This window comes from Oryza brachyantha, chromosome 12 (assembly GCF_000231095.2).
Source record: "Oryza brachyantha chromosome 12, ObraRS2, whole genome shotgun sequence".
Taxonomy (NCBI): domain Eukaryota; kingdom Viridiplantae; phylum Streptophyta; class Magnoliopsida; order Poales; family Poaceae; genus Oryza; species Oryza brachyantha.
The window spans coordinates 2644018-2663088 of NC_023174.2; the positions used below are offsets into that span (position 1 = coordinate 2644018).

General features: G+C 38.9%; 1 protein-coding gene and 1 non-coding gene across 2 annotated transcripts; one reads left to right on the top strand and one right to left on the bottom strand.

Moving 5' to 3' along the window:
• The first annotated feature begins 1323 nt into the window (after positions 1–1323).
• Positions 1324–10014, top strand: LOC102712410 (nucleolar protein 6). The gene is made up of 25 exons (XM_015842741.2): positions 1324–1647; positions 2553–2718; positions 2842–2961; positions 3108–3241; positions 3652–3811; positions 3897–3964; positions 4403–4501; positions 4697–4812; positions 5207–5381; positions 5452–5562; positions 5657–5735; positions 5835–5978; positions 6055–6168; positions 6263–6384; positions 6488–6570; positions 6650–6768; positions 6856–6976; positions 7072–7209; positions 7895–7991; positions 8072–8197; positions 8420–8512; positions 8606–8711; positions 9047–9192; positions 9269–9349; positions 9510–10014. The coding sequence occupies exons 1-25, from the start codon at positions 1324–1326 to the stop codon at positions 9633–9635; spliced, it is 3168 nt and encodes a 1055-aa protein (XP_015698227.2). The 3' UTR covers positions 9636–10014.
• A 1590-nt stretch (positions 10015–11604) lies between these two features.
• TRNAT-AGU lies at positions 11605–11678 on the bottom strand. Its single transcript has one exon. It is a non-coding gene; the product is annotated as a tRNA-Thr (tRNA).
• Between the last annotated feature and the right edge of the window lie 7393 nt (positions 11679–19071).

Here is a 19071-nt window from a genome sequence, read left to right on the forward strand (position 1 = left end):
TATTGCAATTCATTGGCGCTACTTATCTTACTAAGTACGGATTATTTTTTTTAGATAAAAGGGCTCTTGTGTGGCCAGTTGACCGATGCAAACGTGGTTGGCCAGATGTCTCTGAGAAGATCCGCCGATCGAGCACGAGCTAATTGTGTTCTGGGCGCCATTCCTGCCCCTTTCCTGCTGATGCATCTTGGTGTGGTGCAGGGCAGCGTTGAGGACGATCGGACAGTGCATGGCTATGCTACCTGCAAGTGCAGTTTGGCTGCAGCTGCTGTATGGTCACATGGAACGCTCGTTATTTCTCTCTCGGTGAACTTTTAGCTTTATGTATGGGTTAAATTTATACGTGTTAGGGACCTATAAACTTTGCAATAAGTGGCTATAGCTTATCCATTATAAAAAATGGAATGGAAGTTTATCCACATTCACGCCGGGAGAAAGGCGGATGCAGACGGAAAGTATTTTCGGCTAATGGATGTAAATAGGACGAACAGTCTAGTTGACGTGGACAAATAATGTTGGATCTAGATGTCGTGACAATATAATAATGTCACACCAGTCAGAATTTAACATGTTCAAATACGGTGCACGACTTACGTAAATTACACGTGTGCGTCCTAGCCATGCTCGAGTTTTTTTGCTGATCATAACGACGAGCAGTGCTATATGTACGATTGTCGTATGTACGATTCATGACGTGCAGCGACGGTCCAGCAGCGCACAGATCAGCGTGTAACGGAGCGGCAAATAAATCACAGCGACGGTGGCGAAAATCGTACGATTTTCTCGTACCCAAAGCAATTCCGCATAAGAACAAACAAAATCTAGATTGTTTCGCATCTTGTGCAAAATAAGCCAGGCCTGCGTTTTTTTTAAAGAAACATTTTCTTAGCCTTGTACTACTATGGCCGTGTTCGGCATGGAGGGTCTTAGTTAACTTATCTCTGGCACGAAAAACATAGTAATAGATTAGTACATGATTAATTAATTATTAATTTTTTAAAAATATAGAATATATTAATATAATTTTTTAAAACAACTTTACTATAGAAAACTTTTACAAAAAATATACTATTTAACGGTTAAAAAACTTATGTATGAAAAACGAGAGGATATAAGTTAACTTACCGGGGCATCAAACGCGGCGTGTATTTGCTTGATAAAATAACAAAGCAGAAGTGTAAAATATTCAGATGGGCCTAATTTGGGCTGGGCTCAAAGTATTCGTTTAAGCACATTACCCTCCGTCCCCTCCTCGCTCTAGCTAAACCCTAAACCCGTTCGCGCTCTCTACTTCCCGCCGCCGGCGGCCACCTCGAAGCCACAATGGTCGCCGCCGTCGCTGCCGCAGCTGATGACTCCATCGACTACAAGCTCTCCGCGCTCCTGGAGGAGGTGCGGCCGAGCGCCGCGGCGCTCCGCGCCGCGCGCGAGGCCGCGGATGCCGTCGCGGGCCTCATCAAGAGCGTGCCGCCGCAGCAGGCGACGCCGGAGGCCGTTCGTGGGTTCGTGAGGGACCTGGGGCTCGAGAACGAGAAGCTCGCGTTCACCTTCCGGCCGCCGGAGGCCGTGCGCGTCGCTGGGAGCCACGCCGCCGGTGCCGTCGCGAGGCCCGACATTTCTCTTGACCTCCTCGTGCGCTTGCCTAAGGTACGGGATTTGTCGCGGTGCAACTGCTTCGTTTGAGACTCGTTGGATATTGCAGTCAAATCGACGAAAGGTGTGATTTTTTTTTTGTTTTCATGAGAGCCGTGGGCATTGTACCTTCAAAATTGCGAGATAATATGTTTTGGTGGGCGTTTGGGAGGGATGTCCTTATGAGCTATGGCACAGAATTTCCTCATTCTTAAGCATTTCTTGTTAATTGATTGACAGATAGTACAGAGGCTGCTCAGTTGTGCTATATTGTAAAATGAATCCTGTTGGCTTAATGCGAAAGTTATGTAAAACAGCCCATAAATGACATACATTTTGCCCCAACATGTCACTTTGATTTACTCTGTTTCCCAATTCCCATATGTAAATTATTGCGGAACCCATTATCTGTTAAATTACACAAATTTTATTCTAATTCTCATGGTTTTCATCGTATTTTAGAAGACTTTGACGGGCACATAAGTTATGAAGTAAAGAGTAAAAAACATTTAAGCAAATCACTAAATATAATAATAAAAGTAAAATATTGCTATTTTGGCAGCAACGTAAACAAAATTTGGTCAAAATATGACGAAATTTTGAAAAAAGAACAGGTTTTTTCTGGAGGGCCTTCTGAACTTGGCGACAAACCCCCAACTAATAAGTTTCATGTTCTTTGATGAAATTACAAAACTACAACATGTGCCCTTTTAAAAATAATAGTCAGAACACGTAACTGTCATATACTATCTACAGAGATGACCCCACCTCTTGATTTATTGTGGATAGGATCTGTCTGGTACATTTAGTGCACATTATGTAGATGTTTCAAGTATCATGTTATTACTAAAGTTTTAAGTTACCATGTCATTGATCATGGAGTGATCTTTGATTTTTTATTTTCTGATGGTTCTCTTCAGGAATGCTTCCATGAAAAAGATTTTCTGAATCACAAATACCATGCAAAGAGGTGTCTTTACCTCTCTATCATTGAGAAAAGCTTGAGGTCTTCCCCATTAGTCCGGAAGATTTCATGGTCTACCTTCCTAGACGAGGCACGAAAACCTGTCCTTCTTGTATACCCAGGTTGTTCTTCTTCCCTTTTTCAACTTAATATGCATTAGAAGAATCAAATTTGATGCTTCTGCATGCATGGAGTTTCAGCCCTTACCTTTTCTTTTCTCATTTTTCACTACTTTATTGTTGCAGCAACAGAAATTGCAGAACTTTCTGGGTTCTATGTCAGGATAATACCGACTGCAAGCTCTTTGTTCAATGTTTCAAAGATGAATTTATCAACTAGAAACAATGTCCGTGCATATGGAAAAGGTTATATGCCTGTTCCGGAATTGTTAAATTGCTGTGATGTTGATAAGAATGTTCATTCTTTTGAACTATTACCATCACATATAGTTTTGACCTAGGAACTTTGTTTCTTCTTCCATTTAGTTTTTCTGATCGGGTTTGCATTACAGGTGGCATAAACCTGCCCACACCAAAGTACAATTGTAGCATATTGGAGGATATGTTCTTGGAGGAAAATGCAGAGTTTGTCAGTAGTTCGATTGCAGATTGGAAAGCCTTGCAAGAGGCATTGGTTTTGCTAAAAGTATGCGGTTCATCCTTTATTCTTGTTCATTTACTTATGAAAAGCAAGAATTAAATGCCCACTCATTTGGAATCTATTTCTACTCTGTTCAATTGTATGTTATTGTTACACTTTTTTTTTTTTGAAATGAGCAGTTCTTATAATTACTCCCTCCGTCCAAAAAAGACTTTATTTTTTGGTTTCCGTGTCCAGCTGATCATCCGTCTTATTTGAAAATTTTATAAAAATTAAAATAAATCACGTGTAAAGTACTATTTATGTTTTATCATCTAATAACAATAAAAATATTAATCGTAATTTCTTAAAAAAACGAAGAGTCAAACATTATTTATGCTCAATAAGTAGGACTTTTATAGTATTTATTTTTCCTGGAAGGAATTCTGAATTTCTGATATCATTTCCAAATGCAGGTTTGGGCACGTCAGAGAAGCTCAATATATACACATGATTGCCTCAGTGGATACTTAATATCTGCCATCCTTGTGTTCCTTACTGTGGACTCCGGGGGAGGCTTGATTAATAGATCAATGACAGCAAGACAAATTTTCCGCATTGTTGTGAAGTTCTTGGGTATATCTGTCTGGGCAACAGAAATTGATCAAATTAAAAGCATTTACTGATGTTAATATGTTGAAACACTTATATTTTCTTGTAGCAACTTCAAAGATGTGGACAAAGGGTTTGGTGATTCAGCCAACTAAGAAGCGTACAATCACCAAAGAGGTCTGTCACAATTTTTGTACATGTATTCTTTGCCTTACTACAAAAACATCATATTACTCCCTCCATTCCACACTGTAAGATTTTCTGACCTTGTCTAGATTCATCCATAGAGCAATGTATATGTTTTGTATATGTATTTAGAGATTCATTAGCATCCATATAAATCTTAGCAGGGCTAGAAAGTCTTACAACGTGGAATGGAGAGAATACAAGATTGACACCTTGTGCTTACATATGCTTATCTTGCTACACATTCCATGGGGGCCCTGCACATGTGTGTCTAGTATCATCATATGCTTACATATGGATTATATAGTTCCACAGTTCATAATGCAACTCTGGATTCATCTGTTACTTGCAGTGCTAATGATTTCCACAGTGTGATTACATAGTTCAGCCTTTGCATTTGTGTGATCTCATGGCTGCCTATTTTGTCAGGACATGGCTTGTTTGCTGAAAACATTTGATGTTGTCATCTGTGATGTCTCTGGACATGTAAACTTGTCATTTCGTATGACGAAATCAGCTTTTATAGAGGTACCAATTCTTTTCTTGTTTTAACTCAGTTTCCTTTTATCTCTATATTGTTCACATATCAATAAAGTTTCTGCGCTTATGACCTACAGCAGAAACTTTATTGTAGTTATTTTCTTTTAGCTCTTTCCGCTCGCAAACTAATTTGAGCTGCACTGTGATAGTTCATGCCTTAGACTAATGGTTTTGTATATCCAGCTTCAAGATGAGGCAGCGTGTGCGCTTAATTGCCTTGATAAATGCAGAGATGGTGGATTTGAAGAACTTTTTATGACCAAGGTTGATTTAGGTGCTAAATTTGATTCATGCTTGAGGTATGTTGAATGAAACAAATATGATGCATCACTTTCATGCATACTGTGCTCTGCACTTTTCTGGAGCCTTCATCGGAGAGAACAGTAGGACATGTTAAGCCCATGTATGCCCTTGCAATTTCATAGTAAGCAGTGACTTTTATTTATTCATATATCTATTCTAGAAATCATATGGTTCATACAGTTTGGCCGACAACACTAGTGTTACACTGAAAAGTTGCCCTAGGGGGTTAGGTCACGGAGTTTTATTGAGCTATTTTTCTTGACTAGTATAAATTCATATATCGTAGAGTTTTCCATCAGCTTGCAAGTTGTGATTTCAAAGGCTATCCAATCATCAATACAGAACAAGCTAATAGCTGATCAAGTTTGCACTTATATCACTTTCTGTCAGGATAAACTTGAAGGGAAACTCTAAAGTTACTAGATTAACCTTTTGCTTGGATGATTTGTCTTGGAGAGAGCTTGAAAAGGATGTCCAGTCCTTGCTGCAACAAGGTCTGACAGATAGAACAAAGATGATCCGTGTCCTGTGGAGAAGCACACCTTCTGAATGGAACATAATGGATGTATGTAGTATAACTTTTATTAGCCACTTTTCATTTGTATTTCAAGCCAGTGACGAGCACACATTTATAGGGGTTTTCAGAATTTGGTAGCAGTCCTCTGCTTGTTGGCATAATGCTTAGCTCATTGGAAAAGAGTTTCCGTCTTGTTGATATTGGTCCAAATCCTGAGAATCGAGATGAGGTACTTAGATGTTCCTTTAAAATTATGAAGCTGTAATCAATTGTATGTCTTGTAGTATAAAACACTAATATTCATTGTTCTTGTAAATCCCAAGGCTATCAAATTCAGGAGATTTTGGGGTGAGAAAGCTGAACTTAGGAGATTTAAAGATGGAACTATTGCTGAAAGCACAGGTAATGTTGTATTATATGTTCTATTATTTACTATTTCCTATGAAGAACATACATCATTTTGAAACAAGCTCCTAATGGATCCTACCATCTAAACTGCAGTGTGGGAATCTGAATCTTGGGAGAAGCACACAATTATTAAAAGAATTGCTGATCATGTGCTTATCAAGCATTTGGTCTTGCAGAAGGAAGACTTGATTCATGTGGTTGATCAGTTAGACTTTTGCCTCCTGGTTGGTGGCCAAGGTAGATTTTGAGCTTTCTACCTGGTGGAATGGTGGTCTACATATCCATGGTTGTGAACTTGATTTAAAATATGCAGATCCGGTCGCATCTTCTGGAGCTTTGTTTGAAGCCTTTGATACTTTAGCAAAGCAATTGCGCCTATTAGATGATATTCCTCTTAAAATATCTACAGTGCAACCTCTAGACCCAGGTTTGATAGATAAATTTTGGATTTTTTATATTTACTCCATCATTATTTTCTCTGATACGGCATTTACTTCTGTTTCACTTTTATTTTGTCCTAGCTTTTAGACACACATCTGTGTTTCCACCTGAGCCTCATCCGTTGGCATATGAAAAAAAATCTTCTCAGAGGCTGCCAAATTTTACAGCAACTTGCATCCAATCATTAGAAGTAATGATTCAGGTATAACGCCACAAGAGCTGTAATCTTCTGTACCAGTTAGTTAGCCAGGCCTCATTGTGTTCTTACTTAGGTCTCTTTCTTTTTCTAATCATTTCAAAAACAGCTAGAGGGATCTGGCAACTGGCCCTTGGATCCTGTAGCTATGGAGAAGACAAAATCTGCATTCCTTTTAAAAATGGGTGAAAGGTATTTGGGTGGCTTTAATAAAATTTATAGTGTTTACATTGTCTCTTTCCTTTGTTGATTCAATCTGCTGTTATTTCAGTCTGGAGGATCGAGGAATGCTTGTTACAGCCAGTGAAGATGAGGTCAATGTTCTTACATCTGGATATTCGTTCTTGCTCAAAATATTTCACGAAAGAGGTTTGCTGTTACAAAAACGAGGTTAGCTTCTCATTGTATATGCATTTTTTTTTTGTCTTTTAGCCCGCTTTCTGGAAGTTTTATATTTGTATTTTCATCACCTTGCAGCTGGAGATGATAAAACACAAAATGTTCCATCAGAAGACAAGGAACTCTTTTTGCGGAGCCAGCACTCAAGTATGATAAATGGTTTGCATGGTCGTTACCAGGTGTATGGACCAGTAGTCAGGTAATTGTCTATGTTCCAATGGTTGATAATTGAACAGCTCATACCTGAAATATGACGCTTACTACACCCATGCTTATGTTGTATATGTTTCAAAGGCTAGCAAAACGATGGATTTCGGCACATCTATTTTCTTCATTTATCTCAGAGGAAGCAGTTGAATTGTTGGTTGCATACCTATTCTTGAAGCCATATCCATTCCATGTCCCTTCTTCACGGGCTGCTGGGTTTCTGAGGTACCACTCTGGAACCTTCTGTAGGATCTCATATCAGCTTCATTTTTTTCGTTATGTAATAACTGATAGTAACCAGTAATCCTACGAGTTAGCTTAACCATGTCTTATTTCAGGCAAAAAAATGTCAAGTGTTTATGATTGTGTAAATATGGAAGAAGACAACATTCATAAGATCCCATATTCATCAAAGGAAGCACAATAATTTTATGCCAAACCATGTCTTCAGTATAATATTTAGTCATAATGTTGTGTAGTAGGAATGATATGCATGTTTGGAATGAGGAGCGTGTTCTATTTAATTGGTATATATATGATAAGAACCAGTTATGTAGTCCTGCTGTTAGGGATGGGCACACCTGCCGGTAATGGTTTGCCCATTTTAGATGAGTTAAGTTCAGTTTTTGGGCTTCAAAATGAAATTTATTTCATTTGGTTGAACTAAATGGCCCAACCATTGTCAGCCCATGCCTATCCCTATGTGATGTTGGTTATTTTGTAATAAATACTCCAGAATAACGAGGACCTTTTATCAATAGTTTCTTTTACTTAAATACGAAGCTTATAGGCTCGTGAAGTTATCTTGCTATGTTTCAGTATTTCCTGTTCCCTCTTTCCTATTTCCCTAGTTACTTGTAAATCAATGGAAGTTATACAAATTATCTGACCAATTATTACAAATTGACAGGTTTCTGCGATTACTTTCTAGTTTTGACTGGACTTTTTCACCCATGATCATAGACATAAACAATGACTTCAACTTGAAGGATGAGAAGGACATAAATGTTAGTACTCTTTTCAGTTTTGTTTCTTTATTGAATCTTAGGCTGATACCATACTGAGTGACTGATCGATGCAAGTACAGGAGAACTTTATGCTGAGCAGAAAATCTTATGAACAAAATCCTCACGATATAGAGCGTGCAATGTTTCTTGCTACATCATATGATAAGTCATCTGAAGCTTGGACAAAACATTCACCAAGCAAGCAGGTAGGTACTTTATTTCCTGTACAGTGGAAAAGATAATTACTGTTTGGGAACTGAAGTTTAATCAAAGATATCCTAAGGAAACAGAAACATGTAATATATGTACTATTTCCTTCTTGTACAATACAGGCATCTTTCTCCCTTTAGTACTCAAGATTTACACTGGTTTCAGATGGAGTTTCTTTATTTCATTTGTTCACCTCCTATCTATTTTATAAACCATAGGTTCTTAAACGGATGGCTTCTTACGCTAAAAGCAGTGCAGAGCTTTTAACAAATCTTATACTACATGGTCAATCAGGCCAATATACATGGGAGGTAATCTCTCTCTCTCTTTTTTTTTTTTGCCATTGCTTGATTCCTTTTATTTTCTCCTTTAGTTCTGACTAGCTATGACTGTTGTTTACACAGTGTGTCTTCAGAACACCTTTAAGCAATTATGATGCTGTTATTCTCCTCCACCAAGAGAAGCTTTCTCGTCCTCACCATGTACTTTTTCCTGCTGAGACCCCTAATGGTTAGTTCACTCATTCTGGTTCATCAAATAAGATCCAGTGTGGTCCTCCTTTTAAGTTTATGCATGCCTATCTTTGTGTCGACTTGGAGTGCATCAAATGGATAAAAAAAACCTGCCCTGTTTTCATAGTTTACTTGTTACAGAACTCTGTTTTTTTTTGTGAGTTGTATTAATAAGCACAAACACAAATTTGATATCACTTCTGCAATTAGTAGGAAACAGCTGTGCATTTCCTGTTGAACAGAACCCTGTTGTTTTTCTTCATATACATTACATACAATTTCTTACCTTCCTCTTTTCTGGATGCAAAAATAACCTTTATTACGGCCTTGTAGGTAAGTTGGTAATTTGTGGCAAACCAAGTAAAGATTTCCACCCTTACATGCCACTCAATAAGGGAGTTGTGAAAAGCTTGCATGATGCAAGAGAGAAACTTTTGGTAAATTTTGACCCAACCACATACTTCTTGCGAGATTTGAAGGTAAGTTTGAAGCTCTTGACTTCATGTAAGCTTTTTACATCCATTCAGAAGGAAAATAATTTATGTATTTTTATAGTGTGCGTTTCCTAAGACCTTCAAGCTGTGGTATGATTCAATTGGAGGAGATGCGGTTGGTCTAACATGGGAGAACTCAAAGGTATTACTCCAACAATTGAAACTCTTCTTTTATCCTTATATAAATGCCCCTTTGGTTCCAACTGGACAAAATTTGAATGTAGTGCGACTTGGTTGCAATGAACTTTTTATTTATCACAAATTCAGAAGCACTAAACTGACTCAATATTTACATACGGCAGAAGCGTGGCAGAGATGAGGCTGATGAAACCATGCTAGAGCCAGCATCCATCCTAAAGGAGGTTGGAAATGCTGGCAAAGGTTTGGTAAGGGGCGTATATCTCCTCAAAGCCCCAAAGCTTCAGTAAACCATAGAAGACTCGCCAAAGCTTTGTGGAAAGGAAAGCCTTTTGCTGTTTGTGCAATAACACAACTTCTAACCTATTTTCTTACACTGGCAAAAGGCAAGGCAGTGGATTCAATGGCACCGAGTTGACGTGCTGGCAATGGATCAACATGTAACAATGTACTCATAAAAAGGAATGGTTGTGTTTAGAACCGAGTTGATCAGGCTATAAAAAAGCATGTATCCAAATTTTGATTCTGAGGTAGATAAAAGTATAGCAATGCAATTCTGATCCTTGCATCACCGTTGTTCCAGTTTGAATATTGTTAAGGCATACCCCATCTTGTGAAAACTTGCATCTGAGCTTGTCAGTTAATGTGCCAAATGTTATGTCGATTTGCCTTTTGGAATCAAGACAGGTTTAGGTACTGAAATAAGAATTGGGCATTTGACTGACTGAACTAGTATGACTGTAGGAGCATCTACGCGAGATAATTACATTGATATGTACTATAATCACCTAATCCAATCGTTTTACTTTCATCTAGAACTACGAAAGATTTGTGCGGCTAACAACTGATGTATTTTCCTCGAGTTCCACATAAAGCAAATTTTCAGGGTAATATTGGTAGTACATGTTTAGTTTGGACTGCCGTCACTAAATATCCCTTTTCTATCTGAGTTACTATCTTAGATCTAAAATATAAAGATATGTAGGTTAATTTTTATATTTTGGGTTGATTTGTATTCTCTAAGCATTTGATTAACTCTCAAATCATTGGAATAATTGAAACCACAAGAATTAGGACAAAAGTATGTATATAGTGATTTAAATTTTGAATCCTAAAAATGTTTATATTTTAGGATAGAGGGAGTACGTTCATTCTGGGATTTATTTTTATTGTAGTTATTTTTAGTCTTTGTTTACTAGATCGCTAAGAACATCTATATAAAAGTTTTATTCATAAATTATTTTTCGTCTAGAAATATTCCGTCTTGCTTTTTTTTGTAAAAAAACATCCGATGACCGTATGTTAAATATGGTCAACATTAGGCAATTGCAAACGCCATAGCGTCCACCCCACCTAAAATGGTACTACATCCGTTCCTAAATATTTGACGTCGTTGACTTTTTTATGCACGTTTGACTATTCGTCTTATTTAAAAAAATCAAAATTATTAATTATTTTTATATCATTTTATTTATTGTTAAGTATACTTTTATGTATATATATAGCTTTACATATTTTTCAAAAAAAATATATAAGATGAATGATCAAACGTATATAAAAAAAATCAAGAGCGTCAAACATTTAGGACGGAGGGAGTAATTATCAGAGGAAGCGGGATTGATTCCTCAAATACTTAATGTTAATGGACAGTGCAGAACTGGAGAAAATTCAAAGCAATTTTAGATGATGCAGCATTCAGGCATCAATTCCTCAAATATGCTCAATTCATAATGCAACATTGGGGAGAATTCAAAGCGATTTGAAACACATTGGGAAATTCAATGGGAAACGGTCGATTTTCTCAAATATTCCATGTTAATTCACAATGCAACACCGGAGAAAATTCAAAGCGATTTGATAAGCATTGTGAAATTCAATGGGAAGCGACCGATTTCTCATATACTCGATTTTAATTCACAATTCAACACTTGAGGGAATTCAAAGCGATATAAAATTTCAAACTAAAAAAATAATTTTGAAAATATGATTTTTGAGAAGCATTGGAAATTCTTGCTCTAAAAATTCAAACTAGAAGAATATTTGAAAAAAATATCAAACTAGAAGAATATTTTGAAAATATAAGCATTGGAAATTCTTGCTCTAAAAATTCAAACTAGAAGAATATTTGAAAAAAAAAATCAAACTAGAGGAATATTTTGAAAATATAATACAATTTTTTAGAAGCACTAGAAATTCTTGCTCTAAAAATTCAAACTAGAAGAATATTTGAAACAAATTTGGAATTAAAAAATTCAAAAATGCTTTCGTTGAGAGTCGAACTCAAGACCTCCCGCTTACTAAACGGGTGCTCTAACCAACTGAGCTACGAAAGCTCATATGATTGAAATTTAACAAGTACTTATACAGACGGTGATCCAGTGTTTTTTGTCACTCTTTCAATATTACCTCATCGCACCGAAAGCAGTTAATTTTAATTATATAAATTAAAATAAAAATTGAAAATAAATTGCTTGTCGAGTCAGAAGAATTAAATTGTGGTCAACGTACAATTGATTTGGAAAAATATACGTTGCATGATACAGATTATAATTGAGAACCGTAAATTGTGCTCAGTATCATAAATAAATTAAATAAAATAGATAGTATTTTTTAACAAGGTAAGAGAAGGCGGAATATCAGTTTGGTTTCTTTTTTAAAAAAATAGAAACATGCGAAACATCTACTCGTTTCTTTTTTGAAATATTTTTGTGTCCTATTTAAGCGAAACATTTTCTTGGTTTCTTTGTAAAAAAACAAAAACAAAATCTTAACTTTGTTGTGATTGTATTTTTATTGTTAACTGTATTTCTACTTATATTCATTTTCTTTTAAAAAATAAAAGTAAATTAAGCATACGACGAAATCCACGCCGTGTATATGGTGCTGCCAAAAACACATCGTCTCTATGGCGCTGGAAAAAAAATAAATCTTGCAAAAAAAAAACGCATCGTCTATGGTGCTGAAAAAAAAATCTTGCCCCAAAAAACACATCGTCACCAGGGCAACGAAAAACAGAAAATAAATCCAGCAGGAGAGAGGATTTGTATTTTTGTGAGCACGCGTGATATGCACTTGTTCTGTTGCGACCTGACGAAACTTTCCGTCTTTTTATAATAGAGATTATAAATATATGTGGAACTTATGTTAAAACTTGGAACCAAGTTAGCCAGATTTCATGCGACTAGTAACATAGTGCTGACCATCTTTTGCTAACCAAGACGAACACCTGAAAAATTGTATACGTATAGGTAGTACGTCAAAAACTACTAACCAACTCAATTGTGTAGGGGTACAAATGGGAGGAACATGAACATCAGAACACAAAAATACGCCAGAATATTTGGCAGAAAATTTGCGTGAAATTCTCCTCTCCGCGTGCAATTCAAAAATCACGGGGGCGATTTTGATATATTTGAAATAAAAAATAATTTATAAATAAAAATTTTATATAGGTATTCTTAACGACATAGCTGAAAAATAAACTTTCGTAAAAAAACTCTAAACCAATTCTAAATTTACGTTAAAGATTTAAATTTTAGTTTATAAGTATAAATAAAAGCGAAAAAAATATGTGTGGCCATCATGGTAATCTCAAGAGTGAAGTCACCATTCATCTTATTCAGCAAACGAAGCTAGTAATTTATATACATATGAACGCTGCTGGAATGCGGCGAGATGTAACAGACGTGTTGTCCTCTACGCAGCCGCCGGCGCCGGCGACGGCGGGGAGTCCTCGGCGGTGAACCCGACGGCGGCGAGCATGGCCGGCCAGCAGCCGCGCGTCACGGCGCGCACGGCGCGGCAGCACCCGGCGACGAGCCGCGTCGTCTCGCCGTCGAGGAAGAAGAGCACGATCTCGTCGGTGCACGACCGCAGCTCGGACATCGCGCCCCAGCACTCCACCAGCCCGCCGCCGCCGTCCAGCTCACCTCCGAGGGCCACAGGCGCCAAGAACGCCGCGGCGTCGGCGAGGGCGAGGGCGAGGAGGAGCACGCCGGCGGCGAGTCGCGGGACGGACGCCATTGTTTTGCTTCGCGCGGTGATCAAATCGACGCTGACTACTGTGAACATTTTTTATAGGCGGATGGGCGCATGCATGGGTTAATTACGTGATTAGTAGTAAGTAGTAACGCGCCCACGCAGGGGATGTGATTAATTAACTGAGTGATTAGTCGACGGCGTGCATGCAACTTAGTGGAAGCGAAGGGACTAGGAGGTTTTGTGGGACTTTTCCGGCTCACTCACCCAAGGATTTGATTTTCTTTTTCATCGATTCTTCCCCTCACGACAAAATCTCCTAGCCATCTCGATCGGTATGTACCATCATCGATGAGATACTAGACGTGATGGAGGAGATGTGGCTCACTCCTCGAATGCTCGACAACGTCGTGATCTCCGAGGCATTCGCAGGATTGGGAGCAGAGGGAGGCGGCCGATTAGAGATCCATAGAGATAGACCTCTTGCGTTACCGTGTCGCAAGAGACGTGGCAGAGTCTGTCGTCCATAGCTGCAGGGCCGCTTTTGCAGCTGCGGTGACCGCGAGGCAAGCTTTTATGTCCACAGGTGATGTCAGCGAGCGTGACAGGGATATCCTGGATGGCGTCGACCTCGACCCTCGTGTCGACTGAGTCCCCGTCATCTTCTCTCTGGACCTCCATGTCGACTCCCGGCATGCGAGATCCTGCGCCGGTCACAACCTTTACATCGGCTAGTACCGACCCGGCATGCTCACCGCGGGTTTTACCTCGTCTGGGATGCCTGGACCAACTCACTCTACGGTATCCCTACGACACGCTCTTCCTAGTGACTAGGTCCTCTACGCCACCGCCGACAAGTGGCCGGACCAACGTATCCCCACCAGTAAGGCTAGCCTCTGGACCTGTTGATCATCTGGCTCGTCTGCTCACTTGGATCCGCAAGCCCGTCGTCATGCCGCCCAAGGTGCGCATGCTGGCCTTCAACCCCGATGCCACATTCTCATTCGGAACAAACGTACTCTGCTGCTGGGTAGACCTCCTCATCGGCATCCAGACATGTGATTTGTTCATCACCGCAGAGCTAGTTCTCGGTTTCATCCCATTGTCGAAGGGGTGTTCTCTAAATTCTCCCTACACTTAATGTGGGCCAAGAAAGCTACCAGAGGAGTAACAGTCTATATGTTGTGGCAACAATGATGTCATCAGGTTTGTCTCCATTGATGTCTACCACGCAAAGCGATCTACCAACATCAATGACCTAATCATGACCACATGGTCGTTGATGCCTAACCTCAGGAGACTATGTTCTGTATTAGAGACCTCGTCTGGCCTTCTGGCCTCAAGCTAATGTCGTTGTTCATGCTGGTGTGCCCTGTCAGCATTGTTGAGGACGATGTTGTCTACCTCTACTTGGACGAGGACCTCATGTTCATACATACTCGGGAACACATGGTCAACATGAACGTGCGGCGTAGGGAAATTTTATCGTTCTCCAAGTTTGCTATAGAGATGAGACTTCTTTCTTGCTTCTTTCCAAGCAACTTCAGTTCCTATTTCATGTTAAACTTCACTGCAGCTTGCAAGCAACTAGCATTCTAACATAGTTATGTGGTTTAGTCGGGGCATGAAGTGATTAAGTATGTGGTTTAGCCGGTACATAAGCTGCCAATTTTCATATTATTTTAGTTGTACATGTTAGAATTGGGTTCTTTGACCACCTCAATTATTAACAAATATTTTAGTTACTAGAAATATATGACGTTATTATTGTAGAATATAAGGTGCATTCAGAAGAAGTGATTTGTTTGCTCGCATTGATTATACTTGGTTTCCCAACCTTTATATTGTTATGTTGCATAGAGTTTATTGTGTGTAAATTACTCTGAAGTCTTCAGTATGACTTAAATTTAATTGTTATTAGCAAATTCTAGTCTAATATGTTGTTAGTATACTAAGTTTGGTTTAGTACGTTGTTTGATATAACTCCAGTTCGTGTTTCTTTGGAATGAACTTCTAAGTAAGAAGTCCGAGAAATAGCTAAGAGAAAAATAGGAGAATGAAATTTAAGAATTATAAAAAGCTAACGACTCAAATACTGATAAGTTAGCATGACCATCAGCTGATGAACTACTGTGTGAACTAACACTGAATTAAGATTGTACTATCAAACTGTGGCTTCTTAATTTGAACTTAAGATTGTTATATCTGTGCTAGTCCTGTTATTATTCTTATGTGAGGGATTATGTTGGTGCAGCATAATAACAATTAGACTACGCTATCAACGTTGCTAACTGATCATAATTATGACGAAAACAATGCCAATACACTAACTATCAATATACATATCTACTTGCATATATTTTGATGCTATTATGGCACGTAAAATATATATCAAATCCTTCTAAAAATTAACAGTGAAACCGAATTTGTTAGTTTTAATACACATTAGGTGCACTAAAAACTATTTGTGCTAATTATCCTTTTGAATTTACGCTATCAATGTTTGCTTTATGTGTTTCTAAAAAGGAAAGCTTGTGTGATGTATGTTGTTAACTAGCTCTCATTCAATTTGACATAGAGTAGTACATCCATCTTATGACACCATACACCACATTAGATAGTAAGCTAGATTATACTAGATTATTCTAGACTTTACTTAGTAGGGCATGAACATACATATGAATACTACATTTTTCTAGAGATCTCTATAATTTTGTACTACTTGGCTATTGTTTCATGAGCATTTGAGAGGCTTAGTCATGCATGAGTTAACTAGAAGTTTTTATAAATGAATTAGATTCTTAACCATGCATGAGTTAGTTAGAACCTTCAAGAAATGCATTAGCCTCATAGCCATACATGAGTTAACAGAAAGATTCAAGAAAATAAATTAGCTTCAACAAAAAAAATGCTAATATTTTGAGTTAAGCTTTACTGTAATGTAAATGTTGTTGATAAAGGAATTCCATCTTATCCTAGCTTATCAATAGATTGTTCTAGATAACATTGTGGTAGAAAAATCTATGGTATGTGCTTAGAGAACAGTGTTTTAAGAACAGAGTATTAGTAACTCGGTACTATTTATACATTTTGATGTTATCTTCTTTTCTTGCCTTGTAATACATTCTGAGATAGTTTGTGTCTTTTATCCAACGGATTGCAGCAACATGGATGGTTCTATCTGTTCTTATCCCCTCTTACTATAGAGTTTCAACCACAAAGCTGGATTCCTAAAAGGTCACGTCATCATAAAATTACAGTCATCCGATCAAAAACGGTTAGCTTTGGATCTGTCATCACGTGTACATAGATTTCAGCTCATGAGATCCACTCATCCTCTTTAGCTCAAAAGACCAGACATGCTCCTCCCACCACTCCGCGCGGCTCTCCTTTCCCCGCTGCCCTGCACCGCGCCGCGCACACATGAACGACTCTCCTCTCCCCGCCACCAGCGCCGGTCCTCCCTCCTCCTCCCCCAACCCCGCGGCTCTCCTCTTTGCGCCGCCCTATGCCCCGCCCACGCATAGATGAGGATTCATCATCGCACCAGGCCCCTCGCCTCCCCTCGCGTGGCTCTCATCTCCCCACCACCGCATCGGTGGCCCCGCCGCCCTAACACCCTTCGTCAGCCGCCGATGACACTATATCTGCACTGACCACCAGCGACGTTGTGCCTGTGATGCACTGTCCGTGCGTTGATTCGTCGTGTCGGGCCCCTCGCCTCCCCCCGTGCGGCTTTCCTCTCCCCGCCACCCTGGTGCCCTTCGTTGGCGGCCGCCACATCAGTGGCCCTGCAAAGCATCACACACATCTCTAAGGCCATCTGGAATCAATGCTCAGTTTCAGCATGCAAATGATACTGTAGAACGCCAATATCCTATTGTCATGGTAAATTGATCCACCCTCAAACATTTCCATCCACATCCTGTAGTGAGCAATTCCAATCCAAGCCAAATATCATCCATTATGCAGTACGCTGGCTACTCTCGAGATGAAAACATCTCCAAGGATCCAAGACCATCAAATCCAATCCAATCCAGCCTGAATATAACCGAGACATTAGCGACTACTCCGAGATATGTATTTGTTCATTGTGCTTGCAATCCATTACAAATTCAAATTCTTAATTGATGTTATAGTTCTTATTATAAATCTAAAACTGCACGCATGTCAATCGTTCATACTAATGTTTAAATTTTTGAAATTTCTAATATGCCCGCAGCAATGCGCGGGTATCAACTAGTAACTAATAATATGCACACCACTCCTGTTGTAGCTGCTCGTGCTTCTCGTGTTAGTAACACTCAGATTTGTGATTCTTGGAGCAGCGCTATTTGTGATGAAGTGGATCCAAGTTCTAACCCTGAAGAGTTGGAATCACCAAATGTGTTCCATCAGGATCATGATGAGCAACAAACACAATGAAGATGAACTCCTCCCCGACATCCCTTCATGTGACTTTCCTAAAGCTATATCATTTAAATTCCTAGATGAAAAGCTAAACCCCTAAGCCAGAATAGGATGAACTTGAGGAGCACAGCCTTAGCCGTGTTAAAGATACTGAAGACTCTGTTGATGCTAAATTTGTGAAGTATAGTATGTTCAGTTTTCCTTTTCTATAGACGTTATATCTTTTATTTGGGAGAAATGTATGTATTTACAAGTTATGTCTTCTACAGTTTTACTTGGCAGATCTCTGTACCGCAACATATGTGTTTCTGTTGCAGCTAAGCATGTCTCTGGTGATAGTACAACTTTTGGTCTTGTTGTTCTATCATAAGCTTGTTTCCTGCTGAAGCACTACTGGGTTGTAGTTTGTTACAGTTAAAGAGGATGATTTGTATAATGAAGATCCAGCAACCCCATGCATGCCTGCAAGTGACATGTTTGAACCTGGGAACTATTGACAGAACAGAACAGAGAACTTCGCTGTTGTCTGCTTCAGAAACGCAACCATTCAAGATGGTCAGAAACTGAACGCTTCTCGTTTTTACAATCTCAATCTGTGAATGGTGTACAATCTCACAAAGCAAACGGCAAAGTGAACGTTTGGCTTCTTTCTCTAAAAAGCCAAATGGCATATTTAAAAACAAAAAATAATTTATGTATAAAAATTTTTATATGTGTTTTTAGCAATCTAAAAGTCAAGGCTAAAAAACAAAGTAAGATGAAAAACCTCAAATTTACTCTCAATTTAATGTTTAAAATCCAAATTTTGGCACATGATTAATAAGTTGTTCTCAGTTCCTCTGCTATATTTTATCCCCCAAAAACAGATACTTGGCACATGATGGATACTCCCATCTTGCTAGGATACTGCCCTGATTAAGCTAGCTAACAATCAAAACAAGCTTGGATTACAGGATTAGTTATAAATTGTTCTGGCTTACTCTTATCACATTTTGTTCCAAAAAAACAATATTTTGAGACATAACTGGATAATCTTGATCCTGACAAATCTGATTAGTTGAGATTAATATCCAAAAAACACCTCTTTTTTCAGCTTGAACGATCTTACAAATCAAGCAACACTTGATTAATTTCCTACCGAGCAAAAGCACCAAACCAAACTGCCGAGATTTACTCATCAAATTTACTTGTGTGCAATCTTAGGCTTTCTTCCTCCGGCGGATTCCCAGCCAGGCTCTGGCTTCCTCTACCCGGCGTCCGCCGCCGCCTCTTCCTCTAGAACAAACTTCACCTTCTTCGCGGGGCCGGAGCGCCCGCTGCTACCGGGCCGCTTCAAGC

Bases quoted from the DNA above. Each gene is read 5' to 3' on its own strand.
- LOC102712410 (XM_015842741.2), top strand. From the start codon at position 1,324: ATGGTCGCCGCCGTCGCTGCCGCAGCTGATGACTCCATCGACTACAAG. The intron at 6,769-6,855 runs GTTAGCTTCTCA...ATCACCTTGCAG, and splicing joins TTTGCTGTTACAAAAACGAG to CTGGAGATGATAAAACACAA. The intron at 9,193-9,268 runs GTAAGTTTGAAG...GTATTTTTATAG, and splicing joins ACTTCTTGCGAGATTTGAAG to TGTGCGTTTCCTAAGACCTT.